Source organism: Hypanus sabinus, chromosome 4, assembly GCF_030144855.1.
Source record: "Hypanus sabinus isolate sHypSab1 chromosome 4, sHypSab1.hap1, whole genome shotgun sequence".
Taxonomy (NCBI): Eukaryota; Metazoa; Chordata; class Chondrichthyes; order Myliobatiformes; family Dasyatidae; genus Hypanus; species Hypanus sabinus.
In genome coordinates, this window is record NC_082709.1 from 39,762,919 (window position 1) to 39,779,373 (window position 16,455).

General features: G+C 43.4%; 1 protein-coding gene across 2 annotated transcripts in view; it reads right to left on the bottom strand.

Moving 5' to 3' along the window:
* The window catches only part of stat4 (signal transducer and activator of transcription 4), a 115,777-nt gene that overhangs the window by 38,234 nt on the left and 61,088 nt on the right, over positions 1 to 16,455 (bottom strand). For both annotated transcript variants that reach the window (XM_059966896.1, XM_059966895.1), the window contains exons 10-14: positions 14,703 to 14,795; positions 12,750 to 12,809; positions 12,648 to 12,668; positions 12,465 to 12,558; positions 1,214 to 1,258 (exon numbers count right to left, since the gene is read on the bottom strand). In XM_059966896.1, the coding sequence (XP_059822879.1) occupies positions 1,214 to 1,258; positions 12,465 to 12,558; positions 12,648 to 12,668; positions 12,750 to 12,809; positions 14,703 to 14,795 (313 nt within the window). The remainder of the gene's footprint in view (positions 1 to 1,213; positions 1,259 to 12,464; positions 12,559 to 12,647; positions 12,669 to 12,749; positions 12,810 to 14,702; positions 14,796 to 16,455) is intronic.

Consider the following 16,455-nt stretch of genomic DNA (forward strand, 5'->3'; position numbering starts at 1 on the left):
GAGTATTGTGAGCAGCTTTGGGCCCTTTATCTAAGAAAGGATGTACTGACAATGGTGAGGGTTCAAAGGAAGTTCATAAAAATGATTCCAGAATTGAATGGCTTGTCATATGATGTGCGTTTGATGGCTCTGGGCCTGGACAAACTGGAATTCAGAAGAATGAAGGGTGACCTCACTGAAAGCAATCTAATGTTGAAAAACCTTGATAAAGTGGATGCAGGGAGGATGTTTCCTATGCAGGTGAGTCTAAGACCAGAGGACGCAGCCTCAGAATAGAGGGGGCCATATTAGAATGGAGAGGAGGAGGAATATTTTTAGCCAGAAAGCAATGAATCTGCGGAACTTGTTGCCACAGGCAGCTGTGGGGGCCAAGTCATTGGGTATACTTAAGGCAGAGATTAATAGATTGTTGATGAGACATGGCATGAAGGGATATGGGGAGAAGGCTGGAGATTGGGGCCAAGAGAGAAAATGGCAAGGTGAAATGGCAGAGCAGGCTCGATGGGCTAAATGGCCTAACTCTGCTCCCAAATCATATTGTCTTACGGTCTAAACAAAGAACCACAGCAGCTTGGAGTAGTAAAAGATCTTTTAATGCCATAGTCTTTGAAACAAGATTAAAAAGGGCTTCTATGTCACCTTCAATGGCTTTTGAATATGTCAAAGCAATTACTTTGAAGTGCTTTATCGTGAAGTTGGGAATGTGGCAACCAATTTACTTATAGCTAATCCCTCCCCCCCAAAAAAATAGTAAATTATGACCTTAAACTTATTCATAACTTAAACTTCGTGATAACTTAAACTTTGTGATAAACTTAAACTTAAGTTAGTCATAACTTAAACTTTGTGATAAGTTTAGTATTTGTTTTGTGATACTGATTGAACAATAAATACAGGATACCAGAAAATTCCCCTGCTATTCAGTCTTGGCAGCATTCACATCTGGAGTAATTGAGAAGATAGTCTTGGCCCCAGTATTAATGTCTTATCTGAAACTCAATTATATCTGACATTATTGTTAACTTTGTAACTAGACAATAATATAATCTATCTATATAATACTATCTGCCACAGTAAAATCAGTTTTTGTACAGAAATTCATTGAAACATTTAACTTTCTTGGCTTTGTATCTATTTGGTGCTTTACAAAAATGCTGTTCCAGTTATCTGACTGGTGCAACTTACCTAATATCAAAAATTTAGAAAATGTTACCTCATTTCCTTTAGTTCCTGTTGATGACTTCTGTTCTTTAAGTTGCTGTCAAAATAATGTGAATATTAAATTAGTATTTTTTCCACTCTTCTCCTGAAGGCTTGCATTTATATAAAATTTCATTCTAACAGCCTTTGTTGAGACAACTATTTTTTAAGTTCTGTGACTATAGTGTAATTTAGCACTTCGCATTAGCCACATTCTACTATCACAGAATGAGTAATTTGTTTATTTTTTCTAAATTTATCTTAGAAAGCAACACTGACATAAAAGATCAGAAACAATGTTTGTTCTTTTTTTACACATTGGGTGTTTGACAGTTTTTAATGTGTGGGATTTTTAAAAATGGGTTCTATTGTGTTTTTTTGTTTTGTGGCAGTATGCAAGAAGACAAATCTCAAGGTTGTACTTTCATAATAAATGTACTTTGAACTTGAATGGTGGAAAATATCTAATGTGTTAAATGGCTTATCCTTGCTTCTATTTCTCAGCCTCTTATGGATGAATTACTTCCAATATATGGCAATTGGGTTTTCCTATCCAATCTTCTCATAATCTCAAATAAATTGTCAATTGTCCACCTTTTTTCCAAAGAAAAGAGCATTAGCCTGAGCAATCTTTTACTACAACTAAAACTCTGGCAAAAGTTTTGAAAATATCTTCTGTACCCTTTCTGAATTTGGAGACAAATTAATTCAAACTTAAATGTACAAATTACGAAGTGACCAAAATTGTATGCAATTAAAGTGTAGCCCCACTAGTGTTTTATTCAGTTCCAGCATAAATGGATATTTTTTGATTGGTAAAAGAAATTGATATTTTTGTCCTTTCCAAGCCATCTTATGTTTTACATGTCCTGCTATCTTCAGGAATCTGTGGATATGCTATTTGGCATTTCTCCCTACACTTCTCAATATCTTCCATGTAATATCTTTGATAATCTTTTTACCCTCATCACAAGTTCATTACCTTATATAAGAAAATATATAATTCTCTGGATTAAATAACATTTGCTCTGTTTGCATCTACCTGACTATTCTGTGACATCTGCACACAGAGTACACACTTCTTTCAAGGAATTAACCACAGTTTTTTAAAATCACCTGCAAACTTCTCAATCTGCCTCTTAGATTTAGGCTGAAGCCACTGATATACATCACAAAAAAAACAAAGACTCTAGCAGAACGTTGCTGAACCAAGCAGGAAGCAGCCATCACTGAAGTACCTGCCAACTTCCCGCTTCCTGTTGCTGTGCCAATTTTGGACCCAGCTTGCCAAATCCATTTGGGGCCCATGGGTTTTTAATTTTCTGATCAGCCTTGTGTGTGCAACATTGTCAAAATCCTTGTTCCAGTTTATGCAGATTACATCAAGGGTTAACCACAAAGATATTTCTTGTTACTTCCTCAAAAATTCTAAGAAGTGATTGAAGTATGACCTTTCTTTCATAAATTCATTCTGAATGGCTTTTACTTATTTCCATCTTTCTAAACACTTTATACAGTGCCTTAGAGCTACTGCCAATAATTTTCCCACAGAAATGTTATCTACCCTACAGTTATTCTGACTGTCCCTTTCTACAAACAATAATATATTTCTTCTTGTTATTTTCTTAGGTGGGCCACAGTTGAAAATAAATTGGTTTCTGACTTTGAGGAGTGGAAGCTGCCCGCTTAATTTTTTTTAACCTGGGCTGGCTGCTGCATGCTGCACACCAGTTGCACCTGGCAATGTAATGTCTTGGGCCTAAGGTCAAAGCAACTGGAGACCAGAGCTTGATGCATGAACTTACTCAAATGTGGACACACACATACCTCCAGCAATTTTTCTCCACTAAATCATTCCCTTCCTCTTTCCCTCTCACTTCAGAAGTGTTGATAAACCGTTCTGTTCTGATAAAAAATCTCACCAGCTGCTTTGTGAAAAGGAACAGAAGAAGAGAAAGAGAAGTATCTGTGGTGTCCTAAATTTATCTTGATCTTTGCTATTAACAGACGGATCAACAAAGAAGGTGACCAGAAATACCCTTTCCTACACATTGCACCATTTTGGATTAAATAAATGTGCAATCAAAGTAATTTTTTCCTTTAACAGAAGCTGTGAGAAACCATAATAAACTCACCACGCTGTTTACCAGAGACTTTCCATGTACCCTTTGTCACACATAGCAAACAACAATTGGCCATAAATATTAAACACGATATGATAACTGGCACAATCAGTGAGATCAGCCTCTCCATCCTGAAGCTTAAACCATTTGGGATCATATCAATATCTTGATCTGCAACACCACCAGTGCAAGCAATTATACAAGTAGCCTAACTGTACCAGAACAATCATGCATTAGCAACAGACAATAATTACTTCATAACGTGCAATCATATACCTCATTCCTTATTTTAGAAGTCCCTTAAAAGGGAGAATCCAGAGCTAGTTTACTATTTAAAAATAAGGTGCTGCCCACTTAAGACAGATATAAGGCAAGACCTTTTCTCTCAGTGGGTCAGTAATCTTTGGAGTCCTTGTTAATGGGTTTTTGAATATTTTTCATTCAAAGGTTGTTAATAGGCACTGTTGTGAAAGATTATCGGGGCAGGTAAATGCAGATTTAAGGTTATAAACCAATCTGTGGTGATCTTATTCAAGTTCAAGTTCAAGATTAATTATCATTCAACCATATGTGAATATAGTCGAACAAAACAACATTCCACCGGCACAAGGTACAAAACATACCCAGCACAACGCACACAACACGTTCAAGACGGCAACCAAACACAGAGCCACACAAAAAAAAATATAGCCCAGGTCCCTTTTTGACATTCCTGCAAATTGATGGTGCAGTTCCCAGCAGTCCGCAGACGAATGCACACATGCAATCTAGCTTGTCATTCCACCAATTGAACACTGGAGGGCAGCACCAATGGGAGAGGCCAGTCCCCAACTGAGTATGGACGTCGCGCTGCATTGCCTCCAGTGTCTCCTCTGCTGGACTGCAGCAACAGGCAAGCCCACGGTGATGCACCATCAATAACTCACACTGAGACGTAGGCGAGATATCGGCTTTTATTGACTGGAAGAAGGAACCAGGAGTGAGTGTCTATCATACAAGGTCCTGGAGACTGAGGCCGATCTTCAGGCCGCAGGTCTCCTTTATACAGGGGCCTGTGGGAGGAGCCACAGGAGCAGTCAGCAGGGGCGTGTCCCGACAGGCACATAGTTCACCACATTCACCCCCCCTTCGTTTGAAAAAGTCCTCATGTAGCGAAGGTTCTTACAAGTCAAGCCGATCAGGCGGTCGAATCTGTCGCTGCGATCTACGTAGCACCGGCTGTGACCGCATAGGTGCCGGCAACATTGGCGATTGCACAGGGGACGGGGGTTGCGCGTGTTCTTGCCCACTAGGCGCCGGTGATCCCTCATGCATGTGCGAGGCGCCTGGTATAAATGCGTACGAAACGCCCGGTATACAAGTGTCGTGAGGAGTCTGTGTAGGGCCTGGTGAGTACGGTGTCACCTCTGGTGCAGGGTTCACAGTTACCGGAGAGCCTTCAGGGTAGTGGTCTGCTGCACCTGCGGGTGCCAGGTCGCGGATGGAGACCGTGTCCTCCCGCCCATCAGGTAAGACCACGTAAGCATACTGGGGGTTCGCATGGAGAAGGTGAACCCTCTCCACCAGCGGGGAGTATTTATTGCTCCTCACATGTTTCCGGAGCAGCACTGGCCCCGGGGACGTCAGCCAAACTGGTAGGGTGGTCCCAGTGACAGACTTCCTGGGAAAAGAGAATAGGCGTTCGTGAGGGGTGGCATTGGTGGACGTACATAACAGAGAGCGGATAGAGTGCAGTGCCTCAGGGAGGACCTCCTGCCATCGAGAGACCGGCAACCCTTTGGACTTAAGGGCTAAAAGTGTGGCCTTCCACACTGTGGCATTCTCCCGCTCTACCTGGCCATTACCCCGGGGATTATAACTCGTGGTCCGACTGGTAGCAATGCCCCTAGCTAGCAAGTACTGGCGCAGCTCCTCACTCATAAAGGAGGACCCTCTATCACTGTGGATATAGCAGGGATACCCGAACAGAGTGAAGAGCTGGCGCAGGGCTTTTATGACGGACGTGGCAGTGGTGTCGGGGCAGGGGATGGCAAAGGGGAACCGTGAGAACTCGTCAATAACACTGAGAAAATAGACATTGCGGTCAGTGGAGGGAAGGGGGCCCTTAAAGTCAACACTCAGGCGTTCAAAAGGGCGGGTGGCCTTGACAAGTTGTGCCGTGTCAGGACAGTAGAAGTGCGGTTTGCACTCGGCACAAATTTGGCAGTCCCTGGTCATCGTCCTGATGTCCTCCAGGGAGTACGGCAGGTTCCGAGCTTTCACAAAATGGTAAAATCGGGTGACCCCCGGATGGCAAAGTTGTGCATGAAGGGCGTACAGCTGGTCGAGCTGTGTGCTAGCACATGTTCCCCGGGATAGGGCATCAGGGGGCTCATTGAGTCTGCCAGGCCGGTACAGGATATCATAGGTGTAGGTGGAGAGTTCTATCCTCCACCGCAAAATCTTATCATTTTTGATCTTGCCCTGCTGTTGGTTGCTGAACAGGAACGCAACCGAGCGCTGGTCGGTCAGCACAGTGAATCTTTTGCCAGCAAGATAGTGCCTCCAGTGCCTAACAGCCTCCACTATGGCCTGGGCTTCTTTCTCCACCGCGGAGTGCCGAATTTCAGAGCCTTGGAGGGTGCGAGAAAAGAATGCTACTGGTCTGCCTTCCTGATTAAGGGTAGCAGCCAGAGCGAAATCGGAGGCATCACACTCCACTTGGAAGGGAGCGGTCTCGTCCACTGCATGCATCGTAGCTTTGGCAATGTCTGCTTTAATGCAGTTGAAGGCCGCGCAGGCCTCAGCAGAGAGGGGAAACGAGGTAGACTTGACCAGGGGGCGAGCCTTGTCTGCGTAATGGGGGACCCATTGGGCGTAATAGGAAAAAAACCCCAGGCACCGTCTGAGGGCCTTGAGAGTGGTGGGAAGAGGGAGCTCTAACAGGGGGCGCATACGTTCGGGATCAGGCCCAATAACCCCGTTTTCCACGACATACCCAAGTATAGCAAGGCGGGTGGTACCAAAAACACACTTGTCCCTGTTATAAGTAAGGTTCAGAGCTGCGGCCACTTGGAGAAACCGTTGGAGGTTGGCGTCGTGATCTGGCCTGTCATGACCACAGATGGTGATGTTATCCAGATAGGGAAATGTGGCCTGCAGTTGGTACTGGTCCACCATCCGGTCCATTTCCCTCTGGAAGACAGAGACACCATTCGTGACGCCGAAAGGGACGCGCAGGAAGTGATAGAGCCGGCCGCCCGCCTCGAAGGCGGTGTAGGGGCGGTCCTCTGGGCAGATGGGGAGCTGGTGATAAGCGGATTTCAGATCTATTGTCGAGTACACCTTATACTGAGCAATCTGGTTGACCATATCCGCGATGCGGGGTAGGGGGTATGCGTCAAGCTGCGTAAACCTATTGATGGTTTGACTATAGTCCACCACCATCCTATTTTTCTGCCCAGTCTGAACAACAACCACCTGGGCCCTCCAAGGGCTTGTGCTCGGCTCAATGATCCCCTCCCTGAGCAGCCGCTGCACCTCCGACTGAATGAAGGCCCGGTCCCCCGCGCTGTACCTCCTGCTTTTGGTTGCCACAGGTTTACAGTCGGGGGTCAGGTTGGCGAACAGCGGTGGGGGAAGGATCTTGAGAGTGGAGAGGCTGCAAGTGTCGGTAGCGCAGCTGTTGGCCTGGTTCTGGATGGGATGTGTGTGTCCGTGTGTGTGTGTGGTCAGTAGCGGGGTATGTGAAGAAGTCCCACAAAACTGAGGATTCTTGACAGTGAGTGGTGGGAGGGGCCCGTCGTATACCATAGTCACACTTTCGAGATGGCTCTGGAAGTCCAGCCCCAATAGCACAGGTGCACACAGATTAGGCATGACCAGCAGTTCAAAGTCCCGATATACTGTGCCTTGCACCACCAAAGTCGCTACACAACCCGCCCGGATGTCTGCGGACTGCGACCCAGAGGCCAAATGGAACCTCCGACTGACCGGCCGCGTTGCAAGTCCGCAGCGTTGCACTGTGTCCGGGTGAATAAAACTCCCAGTGCTGCCCGTGTCAAACAGGCATCCAGTCCAATGCCCCTCCACCTGGATGTCCATCATGGATCTTGCAAGCTGGTGTGGGGCGCTTTGGTCGAGAGTCACAGTGGCCAGAGTTGGATCGCCGTCGGGGTACCCGGTCAGCATCGGAGGGTCGGGGGCGGGGCATGCTGACGCCGACAAAGATGGCCGCTCACATCCGGGGTACCCGGTCAGCATCCGAGGATCGGGGGCGGGGCGTGCTGACGTCGACAAAGATGGCCGCCCACATCCCGGCATGCAAGATGGCGGCCCCCACGTTTCACCCGCAGCGCTGCACTCCGCTCGAGGTTGAGACTTACAGACCTTGGTGAAGTGGCCCCGCTTTCCGCAGCTGGAGCAGGTCGCTTCTCGCGCTGGACAGCGTTGTCGAGGATGTTTCTTTTGGCCACAGAAATAACAAAGCACGAGTTTCTTACGGGCCACAGCCGTGGTCTGGGTCGGGGAGCTCGCGGAATGGCGACTGGCGGCGGCGTTGGCGAATTCGCTCCCGGGAGCCGGCGGTGGCGGGGTCTGAGGCGTCCACGAAACCGGCGGGGAATCGCGCGACTGGACAGCGTCGGCGTTATGCCGCGCAGCTTCTAGAGCATTGGCCTTCTCTATCGCCGAGCTTAAGGTAAGATCCGAGTTCTCCAGCAGCCGCTGGCGCATGTACACTGACCTCAGTCCCGTCACAAAGGCGTCTCGCACCAGCAGCTCCGCATGCTGTTCTGCCGTGAGCGTCTTGCAGTCACAAGCTCGGACGAGTGTCTGTAGTGCTCGGAGAAACTCAGCGCACGATTCGCCAGGCCGCTGTTGCCGGGTAGCTAAGCGATGTCTTGCGTAGACGGTGTTCACCGGCCGCAGGTACTGTCGTTTGAGGGCGTCCAGTGCCCCTTCGTAGGTCGGCAGGTCCCGGATAAAGGAGTAAACTTTGGAGGAGACCCTCGAGAGTAGGATTCTGTGCATAACGGCGGGTTCAGTCGCACGAAGCTCCGCCAAGTACGATTGGAAGCATGCAAGCCAGTGTTCAAAAGCGAGATCTGCGTCAGGGTCTTGAGGGTCCAAATCCAACCGGTCCGGACGCAAAACGGGTTCCATGTTTTAAAACTTCCAGTCAATAAAATTGATGCACCATCAATAACTCACACTGAGACGTAGGCGAGATATCGGCTTTTATTGACTGGAAGAAGGAACCAGGAGTGAGTGTCTATCATACAAGGTCCTGGAGACTGAGGCCGATCTTCAGGCCGCAGGTCTCCTTTATACAGGGGCCTGTGGGAGGAGCCACAGGAGCAGTCAGCAGGGGCGTGTCCCGACAGGCACATAGTTCACCACACACGGCCTGTGGTCTAGTCCTCGCTACAGCTGAGATCATGCAGCTCCCCCACCATCTGTCACACCAACAAACAAAGGAAATGGGCCTGCAGCATCTTACAGGGTCTTATGATCACAAGAGAAACATCCAAGGCAATCACCCATCATTACACTGCATGCCACCTTTGTGCACCAGCTCCAATGCCTTCTTGTAGCAGGCAGACCCACCTCTGCACCAGCTCCTCTGTCAATGAGCAGCTCGCTGATGGGGTAGACCTGAAGTTCCTAAAGACCAGCCTTGTCTCGCGCCAGTAAAAGAGCAGTTTAAAAATGGTAAAAACATGTTTGGTTGGCCCCCAAGAGGCTACTGTGATCGAGCATGCTGCCATCTTACCGGTCTTCTATTAAATGTCAGCGTCATCTTGAATGGCCAGAAAGTCCCAGCTCCTAATTCACAGTATGAAATTTCACTGCCAATTTAGTTGACATTTTTTCCAACTCTCTCATATCATGCCAAAAAGTAAGGACAAGAACATAACACTGTGATTTACTCCACTGCTTCCTTAGAAATATTTCATCGAAATTTGATGACACTAGTTTGACAAATGTTTAACTAATATTTCCTCTACCATTGTTTATTTTACCCAATATTTCTTATTTCACCTCTTTATTATTCCTATTTGATTGCAATGTTCTTAAGAAGCCAGAATCAAAGTAATCATTGATGATCGCAACCATGTCTTTTGCCTCCAAAGAAATGACTGAAAGGAACCACTCTTTCCTTTCCTATTTATTCTCTACGTTAATAGACAGTATTTATAAAACATTCTTGGTTTTTCTTTGACTTATTTCTCTCATATACCATTTCACTCCTGGTTTTTTTTTAATGTTTGTCTGGGCTTTCTGCGATACTGAGTTCCTGGTATTTGAAGCAAGTTTCTCTTTTCTGCCCAATCCTGCCCCATATGCTCCATGCGATACAGAATCATGGGGAAGATTATTCCTTAGCAATACTTGTTAAGAGAAGAATGTAGGTCAGAAGGTAAACATCAACCCAGGCTCTGTCTTTCACATCTGTGCTTTCAGTAATGTCTTTTTCTTCAATGTCCACCATAGTTGAAAAGGCTCTTAGATGCGTCCCTTTGTTTCTGCACTCCTATCTTTTCACACATGAATAGAGTTTCCAGTATTCTCTTTGCTCACCATTAGTTTCCACATTTGAAGTTTAATTCTCTCTAATTTCATATTAAAATGTCACCTTCAGCATTCCCCACATCACTTCCTGCTTTGCATTTCTCCAGTTCCACCGGTCAGTGCCTGTTACGTGACCACAGGTTTCGTTGACGGTGGGCGTCATTTTAAAGACCTGGACAAGGCGGGGGTATGACGTCAGTATAACAAAATGCAGACAGACTGCTGGGACATTCAGTAGAGAGAGAGAGAGAGGGAGAGAGAGGTTTGATATTTTCCCATGCCCAAAGGATTATGTGAGTGAGCGGCGCGTGGTGCATATTGGATATGTGACTGTCACTTCTTGTGATCCATACGTGGATGTTTGGAGTACTTTGTGACTCCCACTTTCGCTAACCCTTAACCCTTACATGGATTCAGGTGTTTTATGTGGTGACCGCTTGTGCTAAGGAATATTCCATGACTGTCACCGTGTGATATCTCTACGTGGATTTTGGAACACTACTAGTCAGCTCAGATCTTTTGTGACTATCACTTCGTTTTCCCAGCGTGGAACCTGTGGAATTCTTCGTGATCGCCTCCTCCTTGCATTTTAATGTGGAGCTGCAAGCTTCTGCTCTCACCTATACCATGGATTACTGTAACTTCCTAGCTTGCCATCTTAAGACTTTAAGAACTGTCCCTAAGCCTAATGGTTTGGGAACTACAATGCATTACACTGTTAACTTCTGTTTAGAAGAGTAGTTTGTTTAATTTTCTATATTTTGAGTAGATACTAATAAATACAGTGGTTTAATATTAAACCCTGACTCAGTCTGTGGTGTTTTGCTGCTGGTGTGTAACAGTGCCTTTCTGAGGGCACTTTCCATGCAGCTGCCACAGATGAAGCACTTGCAATTTTACCTTTTTGTTTGTCACCATTCAGGGATCTTTCCAGATAATTCTACAATTCATTTGCGCTCTAATAGGTGGTTGCTTTACAGAACATCCACTTATCAGTCTGCAAAAGTGAAGCATCTCACTTATTCAGATGCCCACCATGATAACTCAAGTTGAAGTTTATTGTCATCTGACTGTACAGATCTACAACCAAACAAAACGATGTTCCTCCAGACCAAGGTGCACCTACAATGCATATATCACCTTGAACTCGCAAAACTAAATATTACAATAAATAAGTTAATAAAATATAAGTCAAAATGCATGTCGTGCACAGCACAGGTAAACAGTAAACAGCTTGTTGTCCTGGTGATGGGACCTCGGTGGTGGCAAAGTATTCATTAGTCTCACAGCCTGAGGGAAGTCATGCATGTAGCACATGGACGCTCTTGGTTTCCTCCTTTTCACAAACAAACTTCTTTCCACCAGCTAACCATTGTCCGTATATAAAAAATAGTTGTTTTGATACTTTTCCTATACAGATGAAAGATCAATCAGAAATTTGAACCCTGTTTCTCTCTTCCTAATAGTGCCTGATCTGCTGAGTGTTTTCAACATTTACTGTTCCATTCCAGGAACATAATTTGGCCTATTATATCCACACTGGCATACAAAATGTTATGCAGGCTAATCCAACTATCCAGTTCTTGATCCACAGACATATAGGTTATGGTGCATGCCTCTATCATCCTTTCTGTCCAGGAGTTGCAAACCCCCATAGAAACCCCTTAGTGAAAGAAAGTTCTCTTCATTCCATCTTTAATCCTCTCACAATTGTTCCATTGGTCCCTCCTATATATGTGACTATTTCAAAAATAAATTTCAATATTTTTAAAATTTTTGACCAGTTATTCAGAACTCTTTATAATCCACCGAATGCATCTGCCTTTTATGATTTTGTATGAAGTCCAAATGATGGTCAGGGAGGTTTAATTGCTACCAAATAAATCACATTAATTCAAGTATTTCAAGTAATTGTCATTCATTAAAGAAAGAATTTGAGATGCAAAAGCTGGGAGGCCAATTAGTCTTCGTTGAACACTGTAACTTAGCTCAATGTTTTTCAATCCTTTCAATAGCTTCACTGAATCTCAGTTAGGAATAGGAAAAATTGAAAGGAGGAGAATATTTGATGGGCTGAGTGGCCTAATGGCATGGCACAGTAGCACAGTGATTAGCACAGTGCTTTAAAGGCAACCCAGGTTCAACTCCTGTCGCTGTCCGTAAGGAGTTTGTACTTTCTCCCCAAGATCATGTGGGTTTCCTCCAGGTGCTCAGATTTCCTCCCACAGTCCAGACATACTGGTTGGAAGGTTAATTTGACCATTGTAAATTGTCCCGAGATTGATCTAGGATTAACTAGGGGGAATTGGTGGACGGTGTAGCCTGTTCCGTGCAGTATGTCAATAAATATATAAATAAATAAATTATGCTCCTATACCTTATGGTTTTATGGAACCCCTGCTGAGTTACCCAACATGTTGTCATCACCCATGTTCGAGAACAAAACAAGAATGAAACTAGAACTTACTATAATAAATTTTGTTTTTTATTAGTAGATAATAAAGAAATTCAATTAATATTTTCAAATAGTTTCATTCTAATATCAGCATCAGCTATTCCTTATGAAAAGAATAAACAAAGATATCTTACCAAGTGTCTGAATTCCACTGAGAGACTTCCATTGACTGATTCTTCCATATTCATTACTTTGGTATTCGTGCCTAATATATTAAATTTGCGATATCTGTAAAGAGAGTGCATCATTTCAATACATTCTGTCAATCTTAATTTATTTAATAAGATAAGATGGATTTTTTATTTTATTTTGCATACCCTCTTGCTGTTGAACTCTCTCTGAAAAAGAAAGGAAGTGAATGAGAATAATTTCAAGGAGATAATTAAAATGTGATTTATTTGATTGTAAACTTGTCTTACTTGTCAATTGTAGCTTTGACTTTTAGCTGGTAGTTTAATTCAGGTAGTTTCACCAAAAACCTAAAAAGAGAAAAAGGAAACCCTACATTTATTTAGTGCCATGTCCCATGTACTTTATATCCAATGATTTAGTAGGAAGTATCAGTTATGGACAACTAGTTCCCACAGACAGCAATGTGATAATGTCTAGATATTATTTTTCTTTTGATTAAAGGATAATATTAGTTAGTATATTCTTACTCTGTACTATGTTTTTTCAGGAATACTCTTCCACTCTTTTTTCAAAATATTGTAAATGGATATGCACTTTAATTTATGTAGACAGACTCAGTAGTTACACTCAGCTGTTAGACCAACATTCTTGCAAAACGGAGACAGCAGAGATTCTGCAGATGCTGGATGTATTCAGCAACACACAAAATGTTGGAGGAACTCAACAGGTCAGGGTAGTATTTATGGAGCGATTGATAGTGTTGATATGCTGAGTTCCTACAGTGTTTTGTATGTGTTGCTTGTAAAACTGAGTCCAGACTGCAAAAACTAATACCTTTTTCTGAGCTCTATCATGCAAAGAGGTGGACAGAGGAAAAGATTTCAAGGATGTTTTTGATCTGCCTCATTGGTCTCATGAGGCAGATCAGACCCATAGAACTACAGTGAAAGAAAGTCGTCCTCAATTCCAATGGACAATTTAAGAAGCATATGATTTGCTTGGTATTATATTGGAATGTCAGTCTACATTTCTGTATTCAAGTCTTTGCAGTAGAACTCGAATCAGAAGGCAACTTTGCCAAGTGTTTCAATTTCATATAGATATCACATCATCTTCTGCAACGGTTTGCATAAATTTGAAGTACTTTCATCCTAAGCTGCTGAAGCATGTCAACAAGGCCGCCCCAGTCTATGTTTTATATCTCTGACTTTTTTTGCTCCTTTTGCAACATAAAATAGTGTGTCAATCTTACCAATACAGGTCCAAATAACATAATGCAAAACAAAGGCAACCCGATCGGTATCTTTGGAAAACTTCTCTTTACACATCAGAGATAGCTTATACATAGAAACGGACTCAGTCATTTCCCAAACTTGCTCTGTAATACCAGCTCAAATTGATCAGAAGGGCTAAAAGGTGTCACAGTATTCCAAAGGGTACAGTGATAGAGGAAGGCGCAGATTTGGGTGCCACAGTAGCATGTAGCGATTAGCGCGATGCTATTACAGCTCAGGGCATGGAGATTTCCAATGTCATCTGTAAGGAATCTGTACATCTCCCCAGTGGAATGGGCGGGCATCCCACAGTCCAAAGGTGTACCAAGTGGATTAATCGGTCATTGTAATTTGTTCCGTGGTTAGATTAGGGTTAAATTGGGGTTGTCAGAGTTTGCTGGGGTGGTGAGGCTCGAAGGGATGGGCGGGCCTACTCCACACTGTATTGCAAAACAAACAAACAAATAAATAAAAAGATTTAATCAGAGTCAGTAGGACTGGCACAAGGTTAAAGATCATTATAGATTACCAGACAACATAAATGTTTTGGGATGAATTGCTTCCAGCCAGGACTCTGAAGATAAACACACACAGAACCTAAGATACCCCAGCGATAGGTTGGCAAGTCTAGGTTTTCACACAGAGTGCCATGTCAACCACTAGCGGGTGCAAATTAAGTGCCCCTCCCTGAGCCCCTAAACTCTGGATGGGATCACATTAGAAGTTAGTAGTGGGCCAAATCCAGGCCCTAGTGCAGATATCAGAAATTCATCTTTGGTCAACAAGGTCAACCCAGTCCAATGGTATCAGGTACCCAATGCACTTGCCTCCTGATGAGTGCCTGCCATTAGAAGTGAACAAAAGATGACCAATACTGTGTTGATATCATACTGGCAATCATCACGTGCACTTACTTAAAGAGAAACTTCAACACAGCATTATTTCACTTGTCATAAAGAAGCTCACCTTATCTTGACAGTAAATTGTACTCCTGTTTTTAAGACCATTGCTCTCTGTGGATGAGTTGGCATACAAGGTTGTCTCTCCACCACAAAAGAACTAAAAAGTAAAAGGAAGCTTAATCATCTCTCTCAAGAATATTAACACTGGTTGAAATCAACTTAAGACCTGTGTCTTGTTAATCTATTAACATTAAATATTAGGCTTTGAAATATTATTATCAAATCAATTATTTCACTGCCCCATTATTACACAGGATGATTTAACAGTTAATGGATTGACAGCAATGAAGATGCTACCAGTGTGGTTGATTTAGTGATCAGAAGAATCGGCCCTGCACTTGAACATTATCCCGGAGAATGTATTTCTGTTTTGGACAAGGATGAAAATGGATGAAATTGTGGTGCTTTACATGACTCGATAGCGTGCCTACGTTTATAGCTTGTATTATGAATAAAGAATTTTGTACAAATCCATCTGGTTAAAAAGGTAGAAGTCACTACCTTCAGAGGAAATGAGAAAAGCATTTGTTTTAAATAAAAGTCATTTATACTGACAAATTAATTAGTCATTGCACTTTTGAGCACAGTGATGTGGTTGTATCTCTGACTTTTCCCATGATATTTTGAATTACTTTTAGTTGGGTTATATGCAGTTAGTTGAGTATGAAGTGACCAAAGTAATCTGTAGTTTCATTTTATTATGAAATTATGAAATTTCTATTGTTGACTATGTGCACTGTTAATGCTGCTTTGGTCCAATCTACTCAGTCACAAGTCTGTAACTTGAGAGGAGATATCATGGAATGCGTCGTCTGTGTGGATTCACTGAACAAGTATAAAAGATACACAAGTTAATTTAGTCAGTTGCTTGTCCTGTTCCGAGGAACTGGAAAAGCTGTCCAATGAAATATTACTATGCCTGCATTTGTAATATGTACAGTCACAGAATCAGAATCAGGTTTATTATCAGGATCTTATCTGACATGAAATGTGTTGCTTTGTAGCATTAGTACAATGCAAAGACATAAAATTACTATAAATTACAAATAAATAAGTAGGGCAAAAAAAGAAGAATGATGTGGTGTTGGACCTTTCAGAAATCCGATGAAGGAGAGGAGAAAGCTGCTCCTGAATCAGTCAGTGTTGGTCTTCAGGCTCCTGTAACTCTGCCCTGATGGCAGTAACAAGAAGAGTGTATATCCCTGGTGGTGAGGCTCCTTAATGATGAATGCCATCTTCTTGAGGCACCACCTCTTGAAGATGTCCTCGATGGTGGGAGGGTTGTGCCTATGATGGAGCTGGCTGAGTCTACAACATTCTGCAATCTCCTACAATCCTGTGCTTTGGAGCCTCCAAACCAGGCCGTGATGCAACCGGTCAGAATGCTCCCCATTATACATCTAAAGCAATTTGCAAGAGTCTTCAGTGACATAGCAAATCTCCTCAAATTCCTAATGAAGTAGAACCACTAGTGTGCCTTCTTCATGACTGCATCAACGTACATACAGATTACATACACAGTTGTGATTTTAATGAGGTAAAGTAAAGGAAATCTAAAAGGTCAGAAAATTATTTTCATCTTTCACATGATGTTCAGATCATTCCAAGGTGCTATGCATCAATAAAGTGATTTCATTATGCAGTCTCTGTTGTAATGTAGAAAGCACTGAAATCCCATCCACAAATTTGCCAATGACACCACAGTTGTGGCAGAATCATGGACAATGATGAGGCAGATTAAGTCAGCTGGTTGAATG